Source organism: Geotrypetes seraphini, chromosome 3 (assembly GCF_902459505.1).
Source record: "Geotrypetes seraphini chromosome 3, aGeoSer1.1, whole genome shotgun sequence".
Classification (NCBI taxonomy): domain Eukaryota; kingdom Metazoa; phylum Chordata; class Amphibia; order Gymnophiona; family Dermophiidae; genus Geotrypetes; species Geotrypetes seraphini.
Window position 1 is genome coordinate 329506362 of NC_047086.1, and position 23931 is coordinate 329530292.

Below are 23931 nucleotides of genomic sequence, written 5' to 3' on the forward strand. Positions count from 1 at the left end.
TCCGACTCTGACCCACCCCCACCTCCCTGCCGCCTTCCCGGCCTTACCTGGTGGTCTAGAGGGCTTTCGGGGCAGGAGCGATCTTCCTACGCTCCTGCCCCGTGCAGATCGCCATGAGGAAATGGCTGTAGGGAGTTCCCATCATAGTCTCGAGAGACTACGGGAACTCCAACAGCCATTTCCTCATGGCGATCTGCAGGGGGCAGGAGCGTAGGAAGATCGCTCCTGCCCCGAAAGCCCTCTAGACCACCAGGTAAGGCTGGGAAGGTGGCAGGGAGGTAAAAAATATGTTTTTTAAAAAATTTCCCCCCTCCCCAGAAAAAAAATCGCGATTATGTGAAATCGCGAATGCAGAAACCGCGAATGGGGAGGGGGAAGTGTACTGGAAATGTAGGCCTTGAAAACCATGGCCTACATTTCCGGCACCTCCTTTCATGAAGCTGCGATTCTACAAAATGCACTGATGTATGATTGATACACAATTAGCAACTGCTTTTTAGGCAGCTTCTGATACTGGTTCCATTTTGAGTTTCAAGTTTCTTCAGGCTTGATATACTGCTTAAAAACATCCTACATAGTTTCCACATTTATTACAAATTTGTTATACTGCCTACTATTTATGAGGAATTCAGAAAACGTCTAAAAACTCAACTGTTCCTAAAGTATCTAGACAACCGACCCACTCATCTTCTTTCTCCTCCATAGTGATTCCTCTGTCCTATTAATCTCTTTCTCCTCAACAACGCATTTCCGGTCCTATTAACTCTCCTCTTCCCCCCTCTTAAATTCAATCAATTTGTACCTCGCCTAATCTATTGTAAACTGCATAGAACTTAACGGTATTGCGGTATATAAACTGTTATTATTATTATTATTATTAATCAGACTTCTAGGCATTGTACATTAGCTAAAAGGTATAACATAAAATACATATAATATAACCAACTTAATAAAAACAGACGTTACAGGGGGCAATTAGTATGACAGACAAAATAAACTAAAACAAACTGGAACAATGGGAAGAGGGGAATAACTACAATCTTGAAAGAGAAGATCAAAAAAAATGGAGGAACAAAAGGAAGGGGAAAGAGGACGCAGTGAGGTCGTTGGGTCATCCTTAAAAGGACAGTTATAGTCCAAAGGCGTCATTGAACAGGAATGTTTTTAGTTTGGACTTAAAGTAATTTAGGGTTGTCTCTTCTCTTATATAATACAAAGCTAAAAACAATTTAAAACAGGAAGGTTAGATATAAACAAAAAAAATATGATTCAATGAGGGAGACGGCTTAGGATACAAAAGGAAGACGGTCAAGGTTTACATTGTTTCATAAATTAAAAAAATTGAAGGGGGAAGAAAAAGACAATAGGGTGTCTGGTCAAAAATGCTGACTGCTGCTGGCTAAATATCAGCCAATATATGTTTAAAAGAAAGAACGAGACAGAAAGATGTGTGCTTCAAGTAGTTGCTTACTCTCCTTCTAGATGATGTGTGGCAGCATATACAAAGAAAAGTACTTACCTAAACAAGTGTAATTGTCGGCGGCTAGCTGAAACCCAGTGTTGCACTGGCAGTGATAAGCTCCAGGTGTGTTCACACATCTTTGGTGGCAGTATCGAGAAAGGGTGCATTCGTCTATGTCTAAGATACCACAAGAATAAAATAATTATTATGGAGCTGTCCATAGCTAAGATAATAGTTTAATTCAAATAATTTCATAAAACACTAATATGGGCCCATAATAACGAAATAACATTTTTAAAAAAAGGCTTTTTTTTTCTTTTCAAATGAGTGTTGTCCTTATTTGAAATGACATTCATTTTACTAATTTGCGTCTGTATCTGTCAGTCACAGAAATGCCAAGTTAACCAGTTCCAGAAGGGAAACATTTTGGTCAATCTCGGTTTTGAACTTACATCCCAAAGTAATATTGAATTAGTGTTGCAGGTCCAACAAGGGGACAGGTTTATTCAAAATCTAGGAGTGGCCTAAAATCTTGATCTTGGAACTGGGAAACTTGGGAGCTATTTGGTCAGTTTAATTATACTATCTAATGTTTATGTCATTCAAATATAAATAAACAAGACATTTTCAGATGTATGCAACAACTTTAAGAATATAATATTCACAAAGCAGTAATCATCTTGTAACAAAATGCTAGCCTGATTCTTTCCTCACAAATAATATACCGTATTTTTCCGTATTAATATACCGTATTAATTTACCGTATTAATATACCTCACCATAAGACGCACCCACCTGTAGAGGAGAAAAAACCAATAAAAAAAAAATTTGAACCAAATGGTGTGCCCTATACTCTGTTCCCCCTCTGGTGGTCTAGTGGTAGGCCGGGACAGGGTACAGGGCACGTCTAGAGGTGGGCACGTCTAATGGTAGACATGCATAGTGGCAGCCAGCCTGCCCCAAACCAGCCCGCTCCATACCAGCCGTCCCAAGCCCGCCAGCCCCCCAGCCTCCCCTGTACCTTTTTAAATCATTCCCCTGTACTTTTAAATCATCCCACCAGTACTTTTAGATACCCCCCAGTACTTTTAGATAATCCCCTCAAGTATTTTTAAATCATCCCCCCAGTACTTTTAGATATCCTCCAGTACGTTTAGAAAATCTCCCCCAGTATTTTAAAATCATCCCCCCCAGCATTTTAAAATCATCCCCAGTACTTTTAGATCTTTTCCCCCAGTAGATCATCCCCCCAGTACTTTTAGATACCCCCCCAGTATTTTTAGATCATCCCCCCAGTATTTTTAAATCATCCCCCGTACCTGGTGGTCCAACGTATATCCCTCCCTTGCTAATGGCGCACAGGTCAGGAGCGCGGACGTCAGCAGCAAGCTTTCCACGCTCCCGCTTGCACCCAGCTGTTTTCTAAATAACTTCGTCAGTTCTCGTGAGTCCCACGAGGGAAAATTACCACACTACGATTTATACCTTCTCAAAGGCATGTTCACTTCAGCCAGGATTTTACAGGAGGGATTATGGGAGTATTTCTCTAAGCCCATATAGTTAATTTTTACCTCCAAAATGAAAGCAAGTTAAAATTGTAACTTCACTTCTTATGGGCGACAATTACACAAGTATGTTTGTGAAATAGGCAGCTACATGTGGAAGTGGCACCACTTACATGAGGAATTTGTGAGACAGCCGCTTCTACAACTAAGGGATGCCACCTCCGTGTAGAAGCTACTGGGTCTGTTTATTTTATCAACATGCATCTTTGTAAAATGAGTGCCCCCAATGGAGGGAGAGTGTGGTACAGTGGTTAAAGCTAGAGCCTCAGCACCCTGAGGTTGTGGGACCAAACCCTTGCTGCTCCTTGTGACCCTGGGCAAGTCACATAATCCTTCTTTTGCCCCAGGTACATCAGATAGATTGTGAGCTCACCAGGACAGATAGAGAAAAATGCTTGAGTACCTGAATAAATTCATATAAACCATTCTGAGCTCCCCTGGGAGAATGGTATAGGAAACTGAATAAATAAATATATGTTCAAGTTCAATTTATTTAATATACTGCAAATATAAAACCAGAAGGCAAATCTAAGCGGTTTACAATAAAAAGTTAAAAAACAAACAAACCCAAAAACAAATTAAATAGGGTAAGAACAAAAGGAAGACAAAACGTAAAGAAAAAGATTTTAGAAAGGATCTATGTCATCACTTCCTTTTCTAAGGGCTAGATTCACTAAACCTAAAAGTTTTACTGATTGTGCGATTGTTCTCTGACTCCGACTCCGACTCCGACCCGATTCACTAAACTTCTGCCCAATCAATCTCCTACCCGATCTGATCCGACTATGTAAATGAGGGCAGATGGCATGCAAAAGTTGGAAGTGATCGATTCACTAAGCAGAAGAAACACTGATTGGGTTTGCCGATCTGAAAAGAAGCGACTGCTGAGGACCAGTCACTTACTATCCTTGCCGACTCTCCTGCCTGTTCCACCCTGATATATCAGTATCGAGGTTACAAGCCCATATAAAACAACAATCAAAATTAAAATAAAACTGTACATTAACTTTACATATGTGTAAGAATTCATTTTTTATATATTCTGTAAAAAAGCGCATTGCGAGCCCGTGGTTTTAACCCATGGGTTGAAAGCGTGTTCTGTTCGATAATCTGGCTTCACTACTTCGGTCACAAATCATTCCTTTTTAAAAATGTCCAATTCGTAGGGTCAGCAAAAGTAAACTGCAGTCACCTTGCCCCTTTTCTTTTGAGCCCACTTGTGCTTTGTGGGCAGCATTCGACGCCCGCCAGTGACATGCGGGAATAAACCTCACTCACTAACTACGTAGTAAAGGGCGAAGAGCAAGCGCATGCGTAAATTGCATCAATAACCAACAAGGATACTCTGTGCAGGCGTTTCGATTATAGCGATCCATGGGCGCGCATCTAATCAGATCATTTGCAGGTATAATCTGTTGTGAATCGGTCGCTCGGCAGAACTCGGCCACGAACCGCCCAACAACGATCCAGATCAATAAGTTTAGTGAATCTAGACCTAAAACATCAGAACTGAGCACATCCTGACCAGGACTCCTCAGCTCCAGTCTCTGTTCCTTGTAAAATGGGGATCTTCTTCAGGCTGAAGGGGACAACAGGTACGAGGGGGCATTCGGAGAAACTGAAGGGAGACAGGTTCAAAACAAATGCAAGGAAGTTTTTTTTCACCCAAAGGGTCGTGGACACCTGGAATGCGCTACCGGAGGAAGTGATCAGGCAGAGTACGGTACAGGGATTCAAACAGGGATTGGACGGATTCCTGAGGGATAAAGGGATCGTGGGATACTGAGAGAGGTGCTGGGATGTAACACAGGTATAGAAAGCAAACCAGGTAATAAGTATAGAAACCCAACCAGGTAGTGCATGTGCAAGACCAGAGGGTTAGGACTTCAATGGGAAGATAGGACTCAATGGGAAACCAAGGTGGCAAGGGGGCCCCTTCTGGTGATTCAGACAGGTCGTGACCTGTTTGGGCTGCCGCGGGAGCGGACTGCTGGGCAGGATGGACCTATGGTCTGACCCGGCGGAGGCACTGCTTATGTTCTTATGTTCTTATCTGTTTGTGTACAGAGCTAGTCTTGATAACATAAAACTGAGAGAGTGATTGCAAGGAGGCAGTATGAATGATGGATGGGAGGGTTGGGGGGGGGAGCAGAAATATATGATTAGTGCTTTGAAATGCAAATGCATTAGTCAAGGTCTGGCAAAGCCATTAGTACTGTGATGTTTCCGGTATTTTCTCTTTCACAGTGAGGAGAACCCACTCTAAAGCAGAAACATTTAAAATCCATTTCTTGTACCTTTTCATATTTTCTTCCAGTAGATTATGATAGAGTAAAGGGAAAGAAGATGGCAATGCCTGGAATCCATGATTTTACATGGGTGGAAAAAAGTAATGCTTTCCCTTCTACAGAATATAGTGAGACCAATAAATTAAGCCCAAAAATTGTGGGTAAGCAGCAGTTTTTATGAGATTTTGCTAAGGGATTGCAAACGAGCTCATTTGCAATCTGTGGTGAAAACTTTTAGAAATTTCTTAATCATATAATGGATTGGCCAGAAATTTAGCATTTTTCCAGCCATGGCAATCAGCAAGAAATGTAAAATGAAAAAAAGGTTCCTTTTGCACAGCAGTGGACAAGCCTGGCTTAAAGAGTCCAGAGGATCTGGGTTTTCAAAGTCATCCTCCAAGGGTGAACCTCAAGGCTTTGGTGACCCAGTTGCTTCCTTGGTTTGGGGCTAAAAGTACAAAATATCGTGGGGCCCTGCTAAGTCCTACCCATTGTGCCTAGCATTCTCTTATAACAAACTTGAAGGCATTCTTGGAGATTTCTTCACTCCCCCCCCCATTTACTTTCCTATGGTGATTTCACCTTAGGGGGCAGGAATGATCCCTATTTGCTCCTACCCTGGTACTGCCATTTAGCACCTGACCTTTAGCAGTTCATCAGAACATACCAGCAGGGGTCAGTCTTCTGAAGAGTTACTGAGGAGGGTAAGTTTGAGAGCTCAGTAAGTCTCCAAGGACATGGTTAGTTTGTTAAAGGGGGTGGGGCTAGGTGCATGGATAGTGTGCCTTGGGGACAGGGGTCCATGATTCTTTAAATAGTTTTAGCTCTAGACTGAGGCTGGGGGGTGTGTGGGGGTGTGGAACGGGACTGATCAGAGGAACCAGTGATTCACCAGGGCCTTGAGATTTTTCTACATTGAAAAGATGATTGGGGGATGGAACCTACAAAAAATAAATACGTCTCAGCTCAATAATATGGAATTCACAGAAAATGTCATGTGATGTGGACTTTACATGAAGGCTTATTACAGTTTTGTTTTGTTTATTTGCAAAAGGGGTTTCATGTGATAAATTTCACAAACACAGCAGCAGTTTTGTGAGTTTGGTGGTATTTTTGTAAAAAAAATAAAAAAATAATAATAATAATAAATTCACACTTTGCACATCAGCCCCAGGATAAGCTATACACCGTAAAATATTTTGTTTTAATTTGTTATGATTATCTTATTTTCCATAAAAGCAGTAACAAAACAGTAAAGATAAAAGGAGTGAGCTACTGTATATAAAATTCAACATGACAAAAAAATAATACATAGCACAAAAAAAGAAGCACAAGGGGCCTTCAGAGCAGAAAATATCAATGGATGTTTTTTCTGAAACCCATCAAGAGCTATGTTTCAGTGGATGCCTGTGTCAGGGGTCACAATCGTAACAAGGAAAACATGTCTAGTTCTTATTCTTGCCTCTTCTTTCACCATGAAGCAATCCAGACTCAAAATCCAAATGTTAGAAGCACTTTACCTAAGACGTTTGGTTTTGCTTCTGACATTTGGATTTTGAGTCTGGATTGCTTAATGGACAGCAGTTTTGTGAATCGGGTCGGGGAACACGAACGATTGCAAAACCAGTCAAACCGGTTTAGCGACGATCATTACAGGATCGGTGAGTTTAGTGAATCTGGCCCTTAGTGTAGTGAAAGGAGAGGATCATATGGAATGACTAGCTAGGTTGTAGGGTTGTGTGAAGTAAGGCTGCATAGGGAGAATGAATGAATGGTCAAAAAGGTGGAGGAGTAGCTCTCTATGTAAAGATCAATATCCAAGTGATCGAAATGCAAGGGACCTGGGGAGAGGAAGAAGCGATATGGATTGCTCTGAAAAGAGAAGATGGAACTTCTATCTATGTGGGTGTAGTCTACAGACCTCCGACTCAATCGCAGCAAATTGATAAGGATCTGATTGTGGATATCCAAAAGTTTGGAAGGAAAGAGGAGGTTCTGCTTTTGGGAGATTTCAACCTGCCGGATGCGGACTGGAATGTTCCGTCTGCAGAATCGGAAAGAAGTAGGGAGATTGTGGATGCCTTTCAAGAGGCTCTGCTCAGACAAATGGTGACGGAACCGACAAGGAAAAAAGCGATATTGGATCTGGTCCTCACAAATGGAGAGAGTATCTCTAATGTTAAAGTGGATGCTCACTGGGAAGTAGCGATCATCAAACAGTTTGGTTTGATATAATGGCTAAAGTGGAGAGCGGCCGCACGATACTTAAAGTCCTAGATTTCAAACGTACAGACTTTAATGCTATGGGAGAGTACCTGAAGAAAGAGCTGTTAGGATGGGAGGACATAAGAGAAGTGGAAAGACAGTGGTCTAAGCTAAAAGGAGCGATAAAAATGGCTACGGACCTTTATGTGAAGAATATCAATAAAAACAAGAGAAAAAGGAAGCCGATATGGTTCTCCAACCTAGTGGCTGAGAAAATAAAGGCGAAAGAGTTGGCGTTCGTGAAATATAAAAAAAACCAAGAAGAGGAGAGCAGAAAGGACTACAGGATGAAACTGAAAGAAGCCAAGAGAGAGATACGTCTGGCGAAAGCACAGGCGGAAGAACAAATGGCTAAAAATGTAAAAAAGGGAGACAAAATTTTTTTCTGATATATTAGTGAAAGGAGGAAGATGAAAAATGGAATTGCTAGGCTAAAAGATGCTGGGAACCAATATGTGGAAAGTGATGAGGAGAAAGCCAATGTGCTAAACAAATACTTCTGTTCTGTGTTCACAGAAGAAAATCCTGGAGAAGGACCGAGATTGTTTAGCAAAGTTACACGAGAAAATGGAGTAGATTCTGCGCCGTTCACGGAGGAGGGTGTTTATGAGCAACTTGAAAAACTGAAGGTGGACAAAGCGATGGGACCAGACGGGAGCTCAGAGAGGTTCTGCCGAGTCCTATTAAAGACTTGTTCAACAAATCCCTGGAGACGGGAGTGATTCCTGGGGATTGGAGGAGAGCGGATATGGTCCCTATTCATAAAAGTGGTCACAGGGATGAAGCAGGAAACTACAGGCCGGTGAGCCTCACTTCAGTTGTTGGAAAAATAATGGAAGTTTTGCTGAAAGAAAGGATAGTATACTTCCTTGAATCTAATGGGTTACAGGATCCGAGGCAACATAGCTTTACAAAAGGTAAATCGTGCCAAACGAACCTGATTGAATATTTTGATTGGGTGACCAGAGAACTGGATCGAGGACATATGCTAGATGTAATTTACTTGGATTTCAGCAAAGCCTTTGATACAGTTCCTCATAGGAGGATGTTGAACAAACTTGAAGGGCTGAAGTTAGGACCCAATGTGGTGAACTGGGTCAGAAACTGGCTGTCGGACAGACGCCAGAGGGTGGTGGTTAATGGAAGTCGCTCGAAGAAAGGAAAGGTGAGTAGTGGAGTTTCTCAGGGATTAGTGCTGGGGCCAATCCTGTTCAATATGTTTGTGAGTGACATTGCTGAAGGGTTAGAAGGAAAAGTGTGCCTTTTTGCAGATGATACCAAGATTTGTAACAGAGTAGACACCGAAGAGGGAGTAGAAAATATGAAAAAGGATCTGCAAAAGTTAGAGGAATGGTTTAATGCCTGGCAACTAAAATTCAATGCAAAGAAATGCAGAGTAATGTATTTGGGGATTAATAATAGGAAGGAACCGTATATACTTGGAGGAGAGAAGCTGATATGCACAGACGGGGAGAGGGACCTTGGGGTGATAGTGTCCGAAGATCTAAAGGTGAAAAAACAGTGTGACAAGGCAGTGGCTGCTGCCAGAAGGATGCTGGGCTGTATAAAGAGAGGCGTAGTCAGTAGAAGGAAGGTGTTGATGCCCCTGTACAGGTCATTGGTAAGGCCCCACTTGGAGTATTATGTTCAATTTTGGAGACCGTATCTGGCAAAAGACGTAAGAAGACTTGAGGCAGTCCAGAGGAGGGCGACGAAAATGATAGGAGGCTTGCGCCAGAAGACGTATGAGGAGAGACTGGAAGCCCTGAATATGTATACCCTAGAGGAAAGGAGAGACAGGGGAGATATGATTCAGACGTTCAAATACTTGAAGGGTATCAATGTAGAACAAAATTTTTTTCAGAGAAAGGAAAATGGTAAAACCAGAGGACATAATTTGAGGTTGAGGGGTGGTAGATTCAAAGGCAATGTTAGGAAATTCTACTTTACGGAGAGGGTGGTGGATGCCTGGAATGCGCTCCCGAGAGAGGTGGTGGAGAGTAAAACTGTGACTGATTTCAAAGAAGCGTGGGATGAACACAAAGGATTTAGAATCAGAAAATAAGATTAAATATTGAACTAAGGCCAGTACTGGGCAGACTTGCATGGTCTGTGTCTGTATATGGCCGTTTGGTGGAGGATGGGCTGGGGAGGGCTTCAATGGCTGGGAGGGTGTAGATGGGCTGGAGTGAGTCTTGGCGGAGATTTCGGCAGTTGGAACCCAAGCACAGTACAGGGTAAAGCTTTGGATTCTTGCCCAGAAATAGCTAAGAAGAAAAAATTAAAAAATTTAAATTGAATCAGGTTGGGCAGACTGGATGGACCATTCGGGTCTTTATCTGCCGTCATCTACTATGTTACTATGTATGAAACTAATGGAATCAGACAGAGGTGTCAACTGGTTTTAGATTTTCAGGAAAGGCAGATCCATAATATTACATCTATAGATCCATAAATGCTCACACAAAAGAGCCAGACCAGAAGATATTTGCGGTATTTCACCATTCGCGGTTCGGCTCTGCCCCTAACCCCCGCGAATCCGGAGGGAGAAGTGTACTGACTTTTCTAGTGGATTCGCCCTCATCACTTGTCCAAAATAGGTCAGTTTATGGCTGGTAATCTTGCCAACAGGGACAACTGTGGGTTTACATGATCAAGAACATCTTTGCTGGTGATCCTAGCTGTCCATGGGATTCATAGAAGTCTTCTCCAGCACCACAGCTCGAAGGCGTCAATTTGGGGTACACTGCACACACATTCTAGGAACACCCCCGAGCCATCCATGCACTTCCCATGGCCTACCCCATTTTGGGTTCTCTGCTATGGAATATGTATGCACATTGCTCAGGTGACGGGATAATCGCGTGCCAGACACCAGCGCGCCGACAATCCAGTGCTGACAATTCAGCGCAAGAAAGAAGCGCGCTGCTGAAAGCCGCTGAAAAACATTATTTATAAAGAGCTCCGACAGGGGGTGTGGGGGAGGAACCCCTCACTTTAATGTATAGTGTTCGCGCTGCCGTTGGGGGGGGTGTGCAACCCCCCCATTATAGAGAAAATGGAACTTTTCCTGAAAAAAATTGGAAAAAGTTCCGTTTTCTCTACAATGTGGGGGGTTGCACGCGTGAACATTATGCATTAAAGTGGGGGGTTTTCCCCATACACCCCCCATCGGAGCTCTTTAAAAATAAGTTTTTTCGGCGGCGCACTTCTTTCTTGCTCTGAATTGTCAGTGCTGGATTGTCGGCGCGCTGGTGTCTTGCGCGCCACTGACTATGAACCCATTGCTCAAGAATAACAAGTAGAAAGATGTGTGTGTAAATTTAAATTGATGCCCATTAGTCCCAATTAGCACCTGATTATTTGGCACAAATTAGCTCATTAGCCAATTTAACCCCCTCCCCTTCTTTTTACTAAAAGTCGCAGTAGAAATTTCTACCGCAACTCAGGGCACTAAATGTGTGTGTGTGTGTGGGGGGGGGGGGGGGGGGTTAGTGGGGTGCACATCTTAGATTAATGCCAAAATATTGGCACCCAATTTTGAGTGCCATATATAGAAATCGGAGAATATAGTTCTCGCTGCAGTAGCTGTAAAAGATGAGGGGCATGCTTAACGTGACCATTTACTTTTTTTCCTCAAAATAGGACTTGCGAAAACTGACAGCAGCCATTCAGTGAGTGGCACGGGACCAGGGAAGCGCACCATTCTACTGCTGCTGGAAGACATCAGGAAAGGAGGCAGCCACCGGGATTAATAAAATGTACCGGGGGGGAGGGGTTATATTCACTACGGTACTTGTTTTTTCAGCGGGCCCCTGAAAACGGGACATTTCGGCGTCCCGAAGTTGTGCTTGGGGACAACGGGACAGGCTACCTAAAAACGGGATGGTCCCGTTTACAACAGGACATATGGTTACATTAGGAATGCCCCCAACATTTACCACAAAGGCTGTGCAATTACCACACTTTAGGTTTTGCAATAAACATGCAGTAACTGTAAATTATTTTACGTTTTTAAGTTTTCAGATTAAGCTCAGACATGTACTAAGGCCCAGATTCGTTAACCTTTTTCCCATACACAGAAAATAGGACTTATGCCTTTTTTGGGGCGCTGACTGGCTCTCAATTCAGAATTAAACAAAATCTGCAGTGCTAGTGCTACTATTCCTTAGAGGAAAACCACTCAAGGTGTCTCAAGGTGGAAGGCAGCAGCTTTTTAGCCTAAGGTCAAATAGCAACTGCCTTCTAATCTTCCTTACATTTTTGTGTAGGTGTACTTTTGGATGAGTGGTTGGAATGCATACATAGTACACTACTGTAGAAAGCACAGGTTTGACATGTTGATTTAATAAGTCATGTTTTCACTTGATTGTAAAAATGAGCTAGGGTGGGTTACTAGAATAATCTTCAATTTGGGTAACAGTTTCTCGTCTATAATGGCAATTACATAAGATATTCAGTATATTTAAGCATAAGGTAAATAAAGAAATTATAAGTACTGTTCTAATTTCTTTGTTTACTGTGCTTGCGAAAGAGTCCCTCCCAATTCTACCTTAGGCAAGCTTGTAGAAGTTGGCAGTTTCCAAACTATTTAACGTTCTGTTTCTTCTTATATTTCTGAGCTGAGCATGAATTCTGTAGCTGGAGGTTCTCTGGCAAAAGTGGATCATACTCTCGCAAAATGCAAACAACTCTTTCAGGAGAGAGATAGATAATAGAGGTCATTCTGTAAAGAGGGTGCTAACATGTATTTATTTATTTATTTATTCAATTTTTCTATACCGTTTTCCCAGGGGAGCTCAGAATGGTTTACATTAATTTTATTCAGAGACTCATTTTTCCCTGTCTGTAAGCACCATGAACGCATGTAAATGACCAGAATATAGAGCATATGAAAGCATATGTGTCCACCAATATTCTGGCTATGAACTAATCTATGAAAGGCACCTCAGTGTGATAAAGTGCAGTTTGAAGGTGGGTGCACACGTGGCAGAGTCTGGGAGGAATATAAAAACACAGGGATTGGTACTGAGTTGGTGTTCTCACTGGTGTACAACGTGTAGGGGCATTCTCAATAGGACGTCTAAGTCCGACTTTGGATGTTTTGAGAAAAACGTCCATAAATCTGATGGAGAAATTGTCCATTTTCGAACCCGCAAGATATCTTTTTTTAACTGGCCCAGCTAGACGTTTTGTCCATCTAGATGTCAATTTATTTTGTAATTATTGGAAAAAAAAAAGATCAAATTTAAAATATCCAAAACAAGCCATTTGCATGTACCAGGGGCCAGCATGCCAATGGAGCAGTGGGACCATGTTAAAAAAAAAAAACAAGTTAGATGTCCTGTAGGTTCAAAAATGGCCATTTCTTCCGCTCGATATGTGGACGTCTTATGGAAAATGTCCAAAGTTGGACTTAGACAACCTCTCAAAAATGGCCCTCTATTTGTGTAAAAGTATCCACAGTAACAAGAAGGTGGGTACTTTTACAATGCCCATATGTGGCAGTTGCGATTTATATCGCTTTTTTATTTGATATATTTTGAAGATGAGCCAAACAATTTACAAAATAATTACAATGACTAAAGTTTAAAAAGAAGAACTCCATAGAATTGATAGAAAAGCACAATCTTTCATTCAGAGAAAAATATTTCATCCACACTTTACCTCATGCTTCTCGAGCCAGTACCTCATTGCAGGCCCTAATCACACTGTTATCAAATGCTAATTGCTAAGGTGGTGTGGCACAGAGTTCCATAATGCAGGGGCCACAAAATAATAATAATAACAGTTTATATACCACAGGACCGTGAAGTTCTATGCGGTTTACAATGATTAGAAATGTTACAGATTGAATGAATAAACAAATTACAGATTTAGCGACAGGTGATTCTTGCGCTCGGTTGTTATGGACAAAGATTGAATAGGTTGGTTTCCTAAGTATTTCAGGAATGGATGTGTTTTCAGGCGTTTCCTGAATTCTCCATAGGTAGTAGGCACAAGCAATTGTTCAAGGTCTTTACCCCATAATACTGTTTGATGTGCGAGAAGATGTTGATGATGACTTTTAAATTTACAATCTCTAATAGAAAGCGTTTGATCTTGTTGACTTATTTTGAGCTTTGGATGGATGGGGCAAAACAAGTCTATAGTCAGTAAGGGAACATAAGGTACGAAGAAGTGTGTAACGTATCACCAATATTCAAAGCGGTTTAAGTGGGAAGGAGAAATTTCTGCCTGCTTAAATTGCTTGGAGCAGCCCAACCATTTATATCCAGTTGCACTTAACAAGGCAGTAACACCGAATATTAGTTCTGACTGGCCATATTTAAAGAGGACAGATCAGGGGCAGTGGAGAATTTATTTATTTATTTGGTTCATTTTATATCCCGTCCTCCCCGACGAGCTCAGAACAGGTTACAAGTTAACATACATAGACAATGCGTAGACAGCGAGTTTACATATGTATAGTAGTCTTAGGTCGTTTTGGTTTAACAGAGGGTCAAAGTTAGCATACAATCTGGCCATTTTTAGTTTACAAATATACCTTCTCCTTTACAAAGCCATGCTAGCGTTTTTAGCGTTAGCCACCATGGAAACAGCTCCGACGCTCATAGAATTTCTATGGGTGTCTGAGATGTTACTGTGGCAGCTGGCGTAAAAAACACTAGCCTGGCTTTGTAAAGGAGAGGGATAATATGTAGACAGATTGATAATTTACATGTTTTCCATTGTCTTTGGTTGTCTTAGTTTCACATATACAGAGGGTCAAAATTAGTACTGTATATACTCGAATATAAACCGATCCGAATATAAACCGAGGTATCCTTTTTCCCTCCATGAAGGAGGAAAAAGTTTGACTTGAATATAAACCGGAGGTTAGAAATTTGGGTTATCATGGTGAGCCAATCTATAAAGACTGCTCACCTTCCCTCCTCATCAGCTATCTCCTAAGTCACTAAACATAATACAAATATCTGTGATACATATATACACCAAAGCTAACATATTCACAACAAGGCCCCTATATAGGAAAACGCAACTACAAGCAATCATAAACTTAAATAAATGTGGACAAAAATCAAACTTAATCTCAAGCAGCCATATTCAGTTCAGCACCAGAGAAAGAGAAACAGCACTCTACACTTTGGAAAATAAAATGAAAGCAGTGTAAATTTACAATAAAACTGCATTTTCTGTTCATTAAATTAAAAATAAAATTATTTTTTTTCTACCTTTGTTGTCTGGCTATTTTATTCATGTTTATCCCAGTTTCCAGTTTATGATTTCTTCTATCTTTTCTTAATTTTCTTTCAAGGTTTTCAGTCTAGCTGCCGTTTCTCTCATTCACTTCCTCTGCTACATCAATCTCTGACTTTAATCTTTTCCTTTCAGTTTTCCTCCATTTATTTTTCTGCATTTGAATCTGATTCTATTTAAAGCTTTGTATCTCCCTCATTCTATTATTCTCTAGTTGTTTTATTTTTGCTAACTCTTCCCTTTTTCCCCCTTCCAGCATTTTCTCTTTCTCTCTCCTTCCCCTTTTATTTTCACTTTTCTAACCAGTATCTACTAGTGCTGCCCGATTCGCGATTTGAATCAATTCTCTGATTCACTTTGGGTGAATCGATTCGAATCGGTTGTTATTGAAGAAAATCAGACTTACTGATTCTTGGCCCTCTTGCTATTACCGCTTTTGCCTGGCCAGGGAGGAGAGGAGAGAGCCTTCCTGCCGGGAAGGAGAGAGCCTTGCTGCCCCGATCTGTACGCAGAGACCCGTTCGGGATTTCCTTCTGCCACCGGAGTCCTTGCTCCGATGTAACTTCCAGTTTTGCAAAATCGATTCAATAGGCTGAATCGTATCGAATCAAATTTTTTTTCCTGAATCGGGCAGCACTAGTATCTACTGTCGTGCCCCCTCTATCCAGCATATCCTCTCTCCTCTTTCCTCCAACACCTCATCTCTCTCTCTTCACCTCCTTCCAAGATCTCTCCCTATCACCTTTTCCTTTTGCCACTTCCAGCACTATCTACCTGGGGCTTTGGCTGTGGGGAATGGAGTCACGGGTCCAGGGCAGGCCCAAAATGTGAGGCAGGCAGCTGCTTCCTCCAGATTGTGGCTGCGGCAGTCATCCATGCTGTTTGCCAGCTGCCAGAAGGAGGGGACAGTGATGAGTCAGCAGTGCATCTGGGTTGCGATGAGCCATGCCTTTGGTCCCGGTCCCGCTAAACTGGTTGGCAATGAAGCCAGACTCTGTGGGGGCCTTGCCTCTTGCAAAGTCACTATAGATTCTGCTGGTCTCGATCCCGCCCCTCAAAATCAAGAAGTAACCAGAGGGGGGTGGGATCGAGACTGGCAGAGCCTATAGAGACTTGGCAAGAGGGAAGGCCCCCGTGGCGACTGACTTCTTCATTGCCAGCTGGTTTAGCGGGACCGGGACCGAAGGCAGGGTTCATCGCAATCCAGATGCGCTGCTGACTTCTCACTCTCCCCTCCTCTCAGCAGCCAACAAACAGCATGGATGACCGCCGCAAGAGGAATTAGCTGCCTAGTTCACATTTCAGGCCTGTCCTGGACCCATGTTTACATTCTCCACAGCCAGAGCCCTGATAGGTTTAAATTTAGATTTTTTTTTTTTTTTAAAGTTAGAGAAGTGCTCAAGTATAGACTCAAATATAAATCGAGACCCCCAATTTTGGGCAGACCGCCAATGAGTGAGGAAGTGTAAGTGAGCACCGTCCGATTTTCATTTTTGACAAAATGACAGAAAAAGTTGAACAACGCTACTGCATTAAATTTTATGTAAAGCTTGGTGATTCCTAAGTGGAAACGATCCGCAAGATTCAACAGGCTTTCGGGGATGAAGCAATGGGCACCACACAGATAAAGGATAAACAGCTTCAGAGATGGCCGCACATCAGTGGAGAGTGAAGCACGTTCTGGTAGGCCCTCAACATATGAGTATTTTTTACGAATAAAGGTCTGATACTTTTTGAACAGCCCTCATATATATTAAAAAAAGTATTGAGAGCACATTAAAATTTATTTAATTGAGAGCACAAAAAAACTTCTTAGGTAGTTCAATATAAAGTAAAGTGGAACCAGTGGAGCCATGCATTTGGATGGATAGATCATGTCACAGTGAGGAATCTGCTTGGTGATGTTTCATGACAGAGTACAGGAGTGGTTGGTCATTGCCTTCTCCTGTGCAGTATGTGGCTCCACTATGTTGCTGCTGCTCAACATAGGGTGTCTCAGCTTATAGTATTCCCAGGTGGTTTCCCATCCAGGTACTAGGCAGGCCTGACCATGCTTAGTTTCTAGCGGTAAGAGTGGGCCTACTCAGGATGACCAGACTGTAGGCTTTGATAGGTTTAGTAAAGAGGAATACATGCAGATCACTGAGGGATAAATGCTTATGACTAGATTCTTTGCTTTGTGGACTACTCCAAGAGTACCTGAAAGTTCGACTGAGGTACCAATGCTTTTGCTGGGAAAGGTTATTAGCGAAGTAAGGAGGTGTGTTACTTACAAAGGGGCATCACGACAATAATGCACATAATTTGCCCCTTGCATTAAACAGAATTTATTACCATAATGCAGTTATATTACTATAATGCGTGTTAGTATAAATTACCATGGGGAACATAATAATGAAATGCAAAGCATGCCAATGCATGCAAAACACTTCATTGTGAACATTGTAAGCTGTGTTATTCCAACAGGCATTATTTATCCTGCCTAGGGAACATCAGGCTGCAAGTTCACAGCCCATTGCTCCTGGGGAACGTTCTTAAAAAACTTGGCACAATCTTGCTTCTCTCTCCCCTTCCCTGAAGAGCCTACCCTGAACATCCCTCCTCTTCCCTGAAGACTTCTACCTTCCTCTAGACCCTCCTTAGCCTACCTCTTGGAATCTCTGGTATCTAGAGAGTTCAGAAGCAGAAGCAATCCTCAATAGTTCCTGTTTTTTTCTGATGCTGGGTTCAAAATGGCACCAGTGACTCCTAGTGGTAGCCTTGTGGTTGTTTCTTTCGTTTACAGAAGCTTGACCCCTTAGTGGTAGTATTGAGACTGTAGCTAGGGGGTCACTGCTGCTATTTCACCCAGCAGATTGGCTTGTAAATGAAGAGGTTGATATTGGTGACCTTGAAGTAGGTAATGCTGAAATACATGTTGTGAACCTGTGATGTTGGCATTTTCTTTCCTTGTATATGCAAATGATTATCATCTGAAGCAGTCATGTAATGCATGATGGCTCTTGACAATGAGAGGCTATTTTAATTGGATTAAAACATCCATATAGATAAGTTTATTTTGAGCTTACTGATTCCTATGATTGATACTGGGAAGTTACAATAAGAAGTTTGAGAACCTCAACTTCAGCAACTTACACTGCAGAAAATTCTTCCTGTTTCTGAGGTCTCAAGTAAATCTTGTGTTTGAAGTTGTGCCAAGTTTACAATTACAGTTTATGCAATCTGATATATATTTTTTGAAGAGCATTCCTTTTTGTTTATATATCTTGTACTATGATAAAGGTATTCATTTGTTGTGGAAAGCCTTTATAAAACAGGCGCATTTTAGACTTCACAAATGTTTTTCAGCTGCCACAGAGTTGAAACAGTTCTGTATGAAAGAATGGTCAAAATTTCTCAGTGGTGATATGAAAGACTCATTAATATTTATCGGAAATGTTTAATTCCACTTATTGCTGTTCAAGGAGGTGAAGCCAATTAGTAAATGAAGAGTTCGTATATATTTTTTTCATTCAAGACTGCAAAATAGCACCCGGGGGGCCACATGTGGCCCGTGAGCCGCGAGTTTGAGACCGCTGGTATAGATCAATCCTGCACACAGAACACTTTGCCAGTATGTAATAAGTAATCACAAACTAAAAAAAATAAATATGTAAACAAAATTTAAACTGAATAGCCAAGAAGCCAGGCTCTGCATACAATGCAAAACCACAGAAACAGTGACGCATGTGTAAAATATAGAATTAAAGATATCTCATGTAAATTTGAAAAAACTGGCAAATACTAATCACCACTTTACAAATTAAACACAGAGAAATAAAACAAAAAATGGAAAATAAGATAATACCATTTTATTGGCCTAATACATTTTTCAATGAGCTTTCAGAATATAGGCCCCCTTTTATGAAGCTGCATTAGGCTTTATCGCTGGTATTATCTCCAACTCTCAAAGGAATTCTAAAAGCGTTGGAGCTTTAACCGCCACACCTGGTGATAAAAAAGCCTAACACAGCTTCATAAAAGGGGGAAATAGATATAAAGAGATCAAATGTACCTCCATTTTACAAAACTGTAACTTGGTTTTTAGCACCAGCCGTGGCAGTAACAGCTCCGATGGTCATAGAATTCCTATGAACGTCGGAGCTGTTACTGCCACGGCAGGTGCTAAAAACCATGCTACAGCTTTCTAAAAGGGGGGAGGAGTTAAATTTGAATAAAAACTGGCAAATGCCAATCACCACTTCATAAATTAACAAATAGAAATAAAACAAAAAAATGGAAAATAAGATAATATTGCCCGTCCAACTATCGCCCTGTCTCCCTTCTTCTGTTTCTATCCAAGCTACATGAGCGTGCTGTTCTCCGTCTCTGCACTGACTTCATAAGAACATAAAAATAGCCTTACTGGGTCAGACCATAGTAAAATAGTAGATGACGACAGATAAAGACCCGAATGGTCCATCCAGTCTGTCCAACCTAATTCAATTTAAATTTTTTATATTTTTTCTTCTTAGCTATTTCTGGGCAAGAATCCAAAGCTCTACCTGGTACTGTGTTTGGGTTCCCACTGCTGAAATCTCCATCAAAATCTACTCCAGCCCATCTACACCCTTCCAGCCACTGAAGCCAAATCCAGCCCATCCTCCCCCAAACGGTCATATACAGACACAGACCGTGCAAGTCTGCCCAGTACTGGCCTTAGTTCAATATTTAATATTCTTTTCTGATTCTAGATCCTCTGTGTTCATCCCACGCTTCTTTGAATTCAGTCACCGTTTTTCTCTCCACCACCTCTCTCGGGAGCGCATTCCAGGCAACCACCACCCTCTCCGTAAAGTAGAATTTCATAACACTGCTCTTGAATCTACCACCCCTCAACCTCAAATTATGTCCTCTGGTTTTACCATTTTTCTTTCTCTAGAAATGTTTTGTTCTACGTTAATACCCTTCAAGTATCTGAACGTCTGAATCATATCCCCCCCTGTCCCTCCTTTCCTCTAGGGTATACATATTCAAGGCTTCCAGTCTTTCCTCATACGTCTTCTGGCACAAGCCTCCTATCATTTTTGTCACCCTCCTCTGGACCACTTCAAGTCTTCTTACGTCCTTCATCAGATACGGTCTCCAAAACTGAACACAATACTCCAAGTGGGCCTCACCAATGACCTGTACAGGGGCATCAACACCTTCTTCCTTCTACTGGCTACAACTCTCTTTATACAGCCCAGTATCCTCCTGGCAGCAGCTCCCGCCTTGTCACACTGTTTTTTCGCCTTTAGATCTTCGGACACTATCACCCCAAGGTCCCTCTCCCCGTCCGTGCATATCAGCTTCTCACCTCCCAGCATATACGGTTTCTTCAGATTATTAATCCCCAAATGCATTTCTCTGCATTTCTTTGCATTGAATTTTAGTTGCCAGGCATTCCTCTAACTTTTGCAGATCCTTTTTCATATTTTCCACTCCCTCTTCGGTGTCTACTCTGTTACAAATCTTGGTATCATCTGCAAAAAGGCACACTTTTCCTTCTAACCCTTCAGCAATGTCACTCACAAACATATTGAACAGGATCGGCCCCAGCACCGAATCCTGAGGGACTCCACTACTCACTTATCCTTCCTCCGAGCGACTTCCATTAACCGCCACCCTCTGGCGTCTGTCCAACAACCAGTTTCTAACCCACTTTGGGTCCTAACTTCAGCCCTTCAAGTTTGTTCAACAGTCTCCTATGAGGAACCGTATCAAAGGCTTTGCTGAAATCTAAGTAAATGACATCTAGCATATGTCCTCGATCCAGCTCTCCAGTCACCCAATCAAAAAATTCAATCAGGTTCGTTTGGCACGATTTACCTTTTGTAAAGCCATGTTGCCTTGGATCCTATAACCCATTAGATTCAAGGAAGTACACTATCCTTTCTTTCAGCAACACTTCCATTATTTTTCCAACAACCAAAGTGAGGCTCACTGGCCTGTAGTTTCCTGCTTCATCCCTGTGACCACTTTTGTGAATAGGGACCACATCCGCTCTCCTCCAATGGTCCATCTAGCCCAGTAGCACATTCTCATGGTGGCCAATCCAGGTCACTAGTACCTGGCAAAAACCCAAAGAGTAGCAACATTCCATGCTACCGATCCAGGGCAAGCAGTAGCTTCCCCCATGTCTTTCTCAATAACAGACTATGGACTTTTCCACCAGGAACTTGTCTAAACCTTTCTTAAAACCAGCTACGCTTTCTGCTCTTACCACAACCTCTGGCAATGCGTTCCAGAGCTTAACTATTCTCATAGTGAAAAAAACCCCATTTCCCCCTATTGGTTTTAAAACTATTTCCCTGTAACTTCATGAGTGTCCCCTAGTCTTTGTAATTTTTGACGGAGTGAAAAATCGATCCACTTCTACTCGTTCTAATCTACTCAGGATTTTGTAGACTTCAATCATATCTCCCCTCAGCTGTCGCTCTTCCACGCTGAAGAGCCCTAACCATTTTAGTCTTTCCTCATATGAGAGGAGTTCCATCCCCTTTATCATCTTGGTCGCTCTTCTTTCAACCTTTTCTAGTGCCATTATATCTTTCTTGAAATAAGGAGACCAGAATTGAATGCAAAGCTCCAGGTGAGGTCACATCATAGAGCGATACAGAGGCATCATAACATTCTTAGTCTCATTAACCATCCCTTTTTAAATAATTCCTAGTATCTTATTTGCTTTCTTTGCCGCAGCCGCACATTGGGCAGAAGGTTTCTTCATATTTTAATTTGAATAAAGTTTTAATCCAAAATTTTAAAACTTCTGCTGCCCCTCAAGGTTTCAGGTTTATTTAAAATTTGATTGTATCTTCTATTAAAATTTCTAGGCGATGTACATAATTAAAACATAATCATTATATTACAGCTTAAAAATTTTTAAAACAAAGGACTAACTTGATACAAAAGGAAAAGGGGTAGAACTACATTAGTTATTGTAAGGGAAACATTGTCTTCAGCAGTCTGGAAGCTATCCCTTTGCATTAACTTCCTGTCCCTGCAGAAGCAGGATACTACAGTAGAGGAAAAGCTTCTGGACTGCATAAAGAAGCGTGCTTAGCTGACTGACACTGCCGATGGCCCAAAGATTGCAAAATGCAGCATGGGGAAGGATTGGTACAGAACTGAAGCACATCTTTATGGTTTGCATCTGGGATAGACTGCCCCCATTGCCCTGCTTCGGTACACCACTGCAGACAACCTCTGCATCTAACTGCTTTGGTGTTCATGGAGGGTAGATAGGAGAAAATGGGTTACAGGCTAGAGCAGTGGTCTCAAACTCAAACCCTTTGCAGGGACACATTTTGGATTTGTAGGTACTTGGAGGGCCGCAGAAAAAATAGTTAATGCCTTATTAAAAGAAATGACTATTTTGCATGAGGTAAAACTCTTTATAGTTTATAAAACTTTCCTTTAACAGTTAAAAGGAAAGATATATAAACTATGAAGAGTTTTACCTTATGCAAAATTGTCATTTCTTTAATAAGACATTAACTATTTTTTCTGCAGCCCTCCAAGTACTCTATTTTTTCTGCAGCCCTCACATTTAAAGTTTAATATCTTTTCTTTCTCAAAACTGACACATTTCAATCACCATATTGAAAATAAAATCATTTTCCCTACCTTTGTTGTCTGGTGACTTTATTTTTCTGTGCTTTCAACTATGTTTCCAGGGCCTTCTTGTCCTTTGACTGTTTTTCTCTCCATCTTCACTTTCTGCCTTGCATCCATCTTTGGCATTAACTTAATGTTCAAATTTTCTGCTTTCTTTTCAAAATCTACGTTTCCATGTCTTACCTTCCCTTCCTATCTCTCTCTTCTTCCGTCCTATTTCCATGGTCTGGCATCTCTTTCCTTCCTTTCTCTCCTTCCCTCCTTCCTTCCTTTCCCCTGGTCTGGCATCTCTCCCTCCCCCTCCATGAACTTGGCTTCTCTTGTTCCTCTCCTCTCCCTTGTCTTCCTTCTCCTTCCTTCTCTCTCTTTCCCCAATTGGGAGCAGCAGCAAAAGAAGCAGCATTTCCCTTCCCCCTTTTCTGTGCAGCAGAAGCATTTCTCTTCCCCTTTCCTTCCCTCTCCCTTTCCCTGTACAGCAGCAGCAGCATTTCCCTAGGGTCCCCCTTTCCTATGCAGCAGAAGCATTTCTCTTTCCCCTCTCCTTCCGTTCTCTTCCTTGTGGAGCAGCAGCGTGTCTGGCTGGCTCAGTTGATCGTTCCGTTCAAAGCTGCGGGTGGCAGCTCCTCGCGAGATCCGCGCCTACGTCTGAATCCTCTCTGATGTTGTGACATCAGAGAGGCTTCCGATGCAGGAGTGGATAGCGCGAGGAGCCGCCAACCCGCGGCTTTGAACGGAACGATCGCGAGATCCGCATCTGCGTCTGAAGCCTCTCTGATGTTGTGACATCAGACTTCCGATGCAGGAGTGGATAGCGCTTTTTTTAAAGGAACGATCGACTGAGCCAGCCAGACAAGCTGCTGCTCCAAAAGGAAGGGAAGGGGGAAGAGAAATGCTGTTTTGATCGCATCCAGACCGTGTGCTGCAAAATAGCACCTGGAGAGCCGCATGCAGCCTGCGGGCCGCGTGTTTGAGACTGCTGGGCTAGAGCCTGTCTAAAAGTCTTGGTATGGATGGAACAATCCTGACCAGGTCTTGTTGATTTGTGTAAGCAGACCACCAATGTTGGGAACCAATGGGCAGTTTGGTGGGCAGATTGTAGAACCATCGATTGAGCCTATGTCTCTGTATATGATTGTGAAACCATAGACTATAACAGTGGAATTCCTATGACTTGCTATTGATATTTTGAGTAAAGTTTGAATCCAAAATTTTAAAACTTCTACTGAGCAAGTTATTAAGATATTTGCAGGTACATTGGAGAACACTGCCTAGATAATTGAACAAAAAATTTTCCCAATCTATTCTTACCATTAAGTGAGTATATACATTGGCATAGTAAAGAGGGGGGCAGACTGCCCGGGTTAGGGTGACCAGATTTTATGATTGTAAATTCCGGACTCATAGCCCCACCCCCAGGCCCACACAGTTCAACCTAGCTCCACCTTATTCCGCC

General features: G+C 42.0%; 1 protein-coding gene across 2 annotated transcripts in view; it reads right to left on the reverse strand.

Annotated features, from left to right (window-relative positions):
- The window catches only part of EFEMP1 (EGF containing fibulin extracellular matrix protein 1), a 139325-nt gene that overhangs the window by 48400 nt on the left and 66994 nt on the right, over positions 1–23931 (reverse strand). For both annotated transcript variants that reach the window (XM_033937882.1, XM_033937883.1), the window contains exon 6: positions 1520–1639. In XM_033937882.1, coding sequence (XP_033793773.1) covers positions 1520–1639 — 120 coding nt within the window. The remainder of the gene's footprint in view (positions 1–1519; positions 1640–23931) is intronic.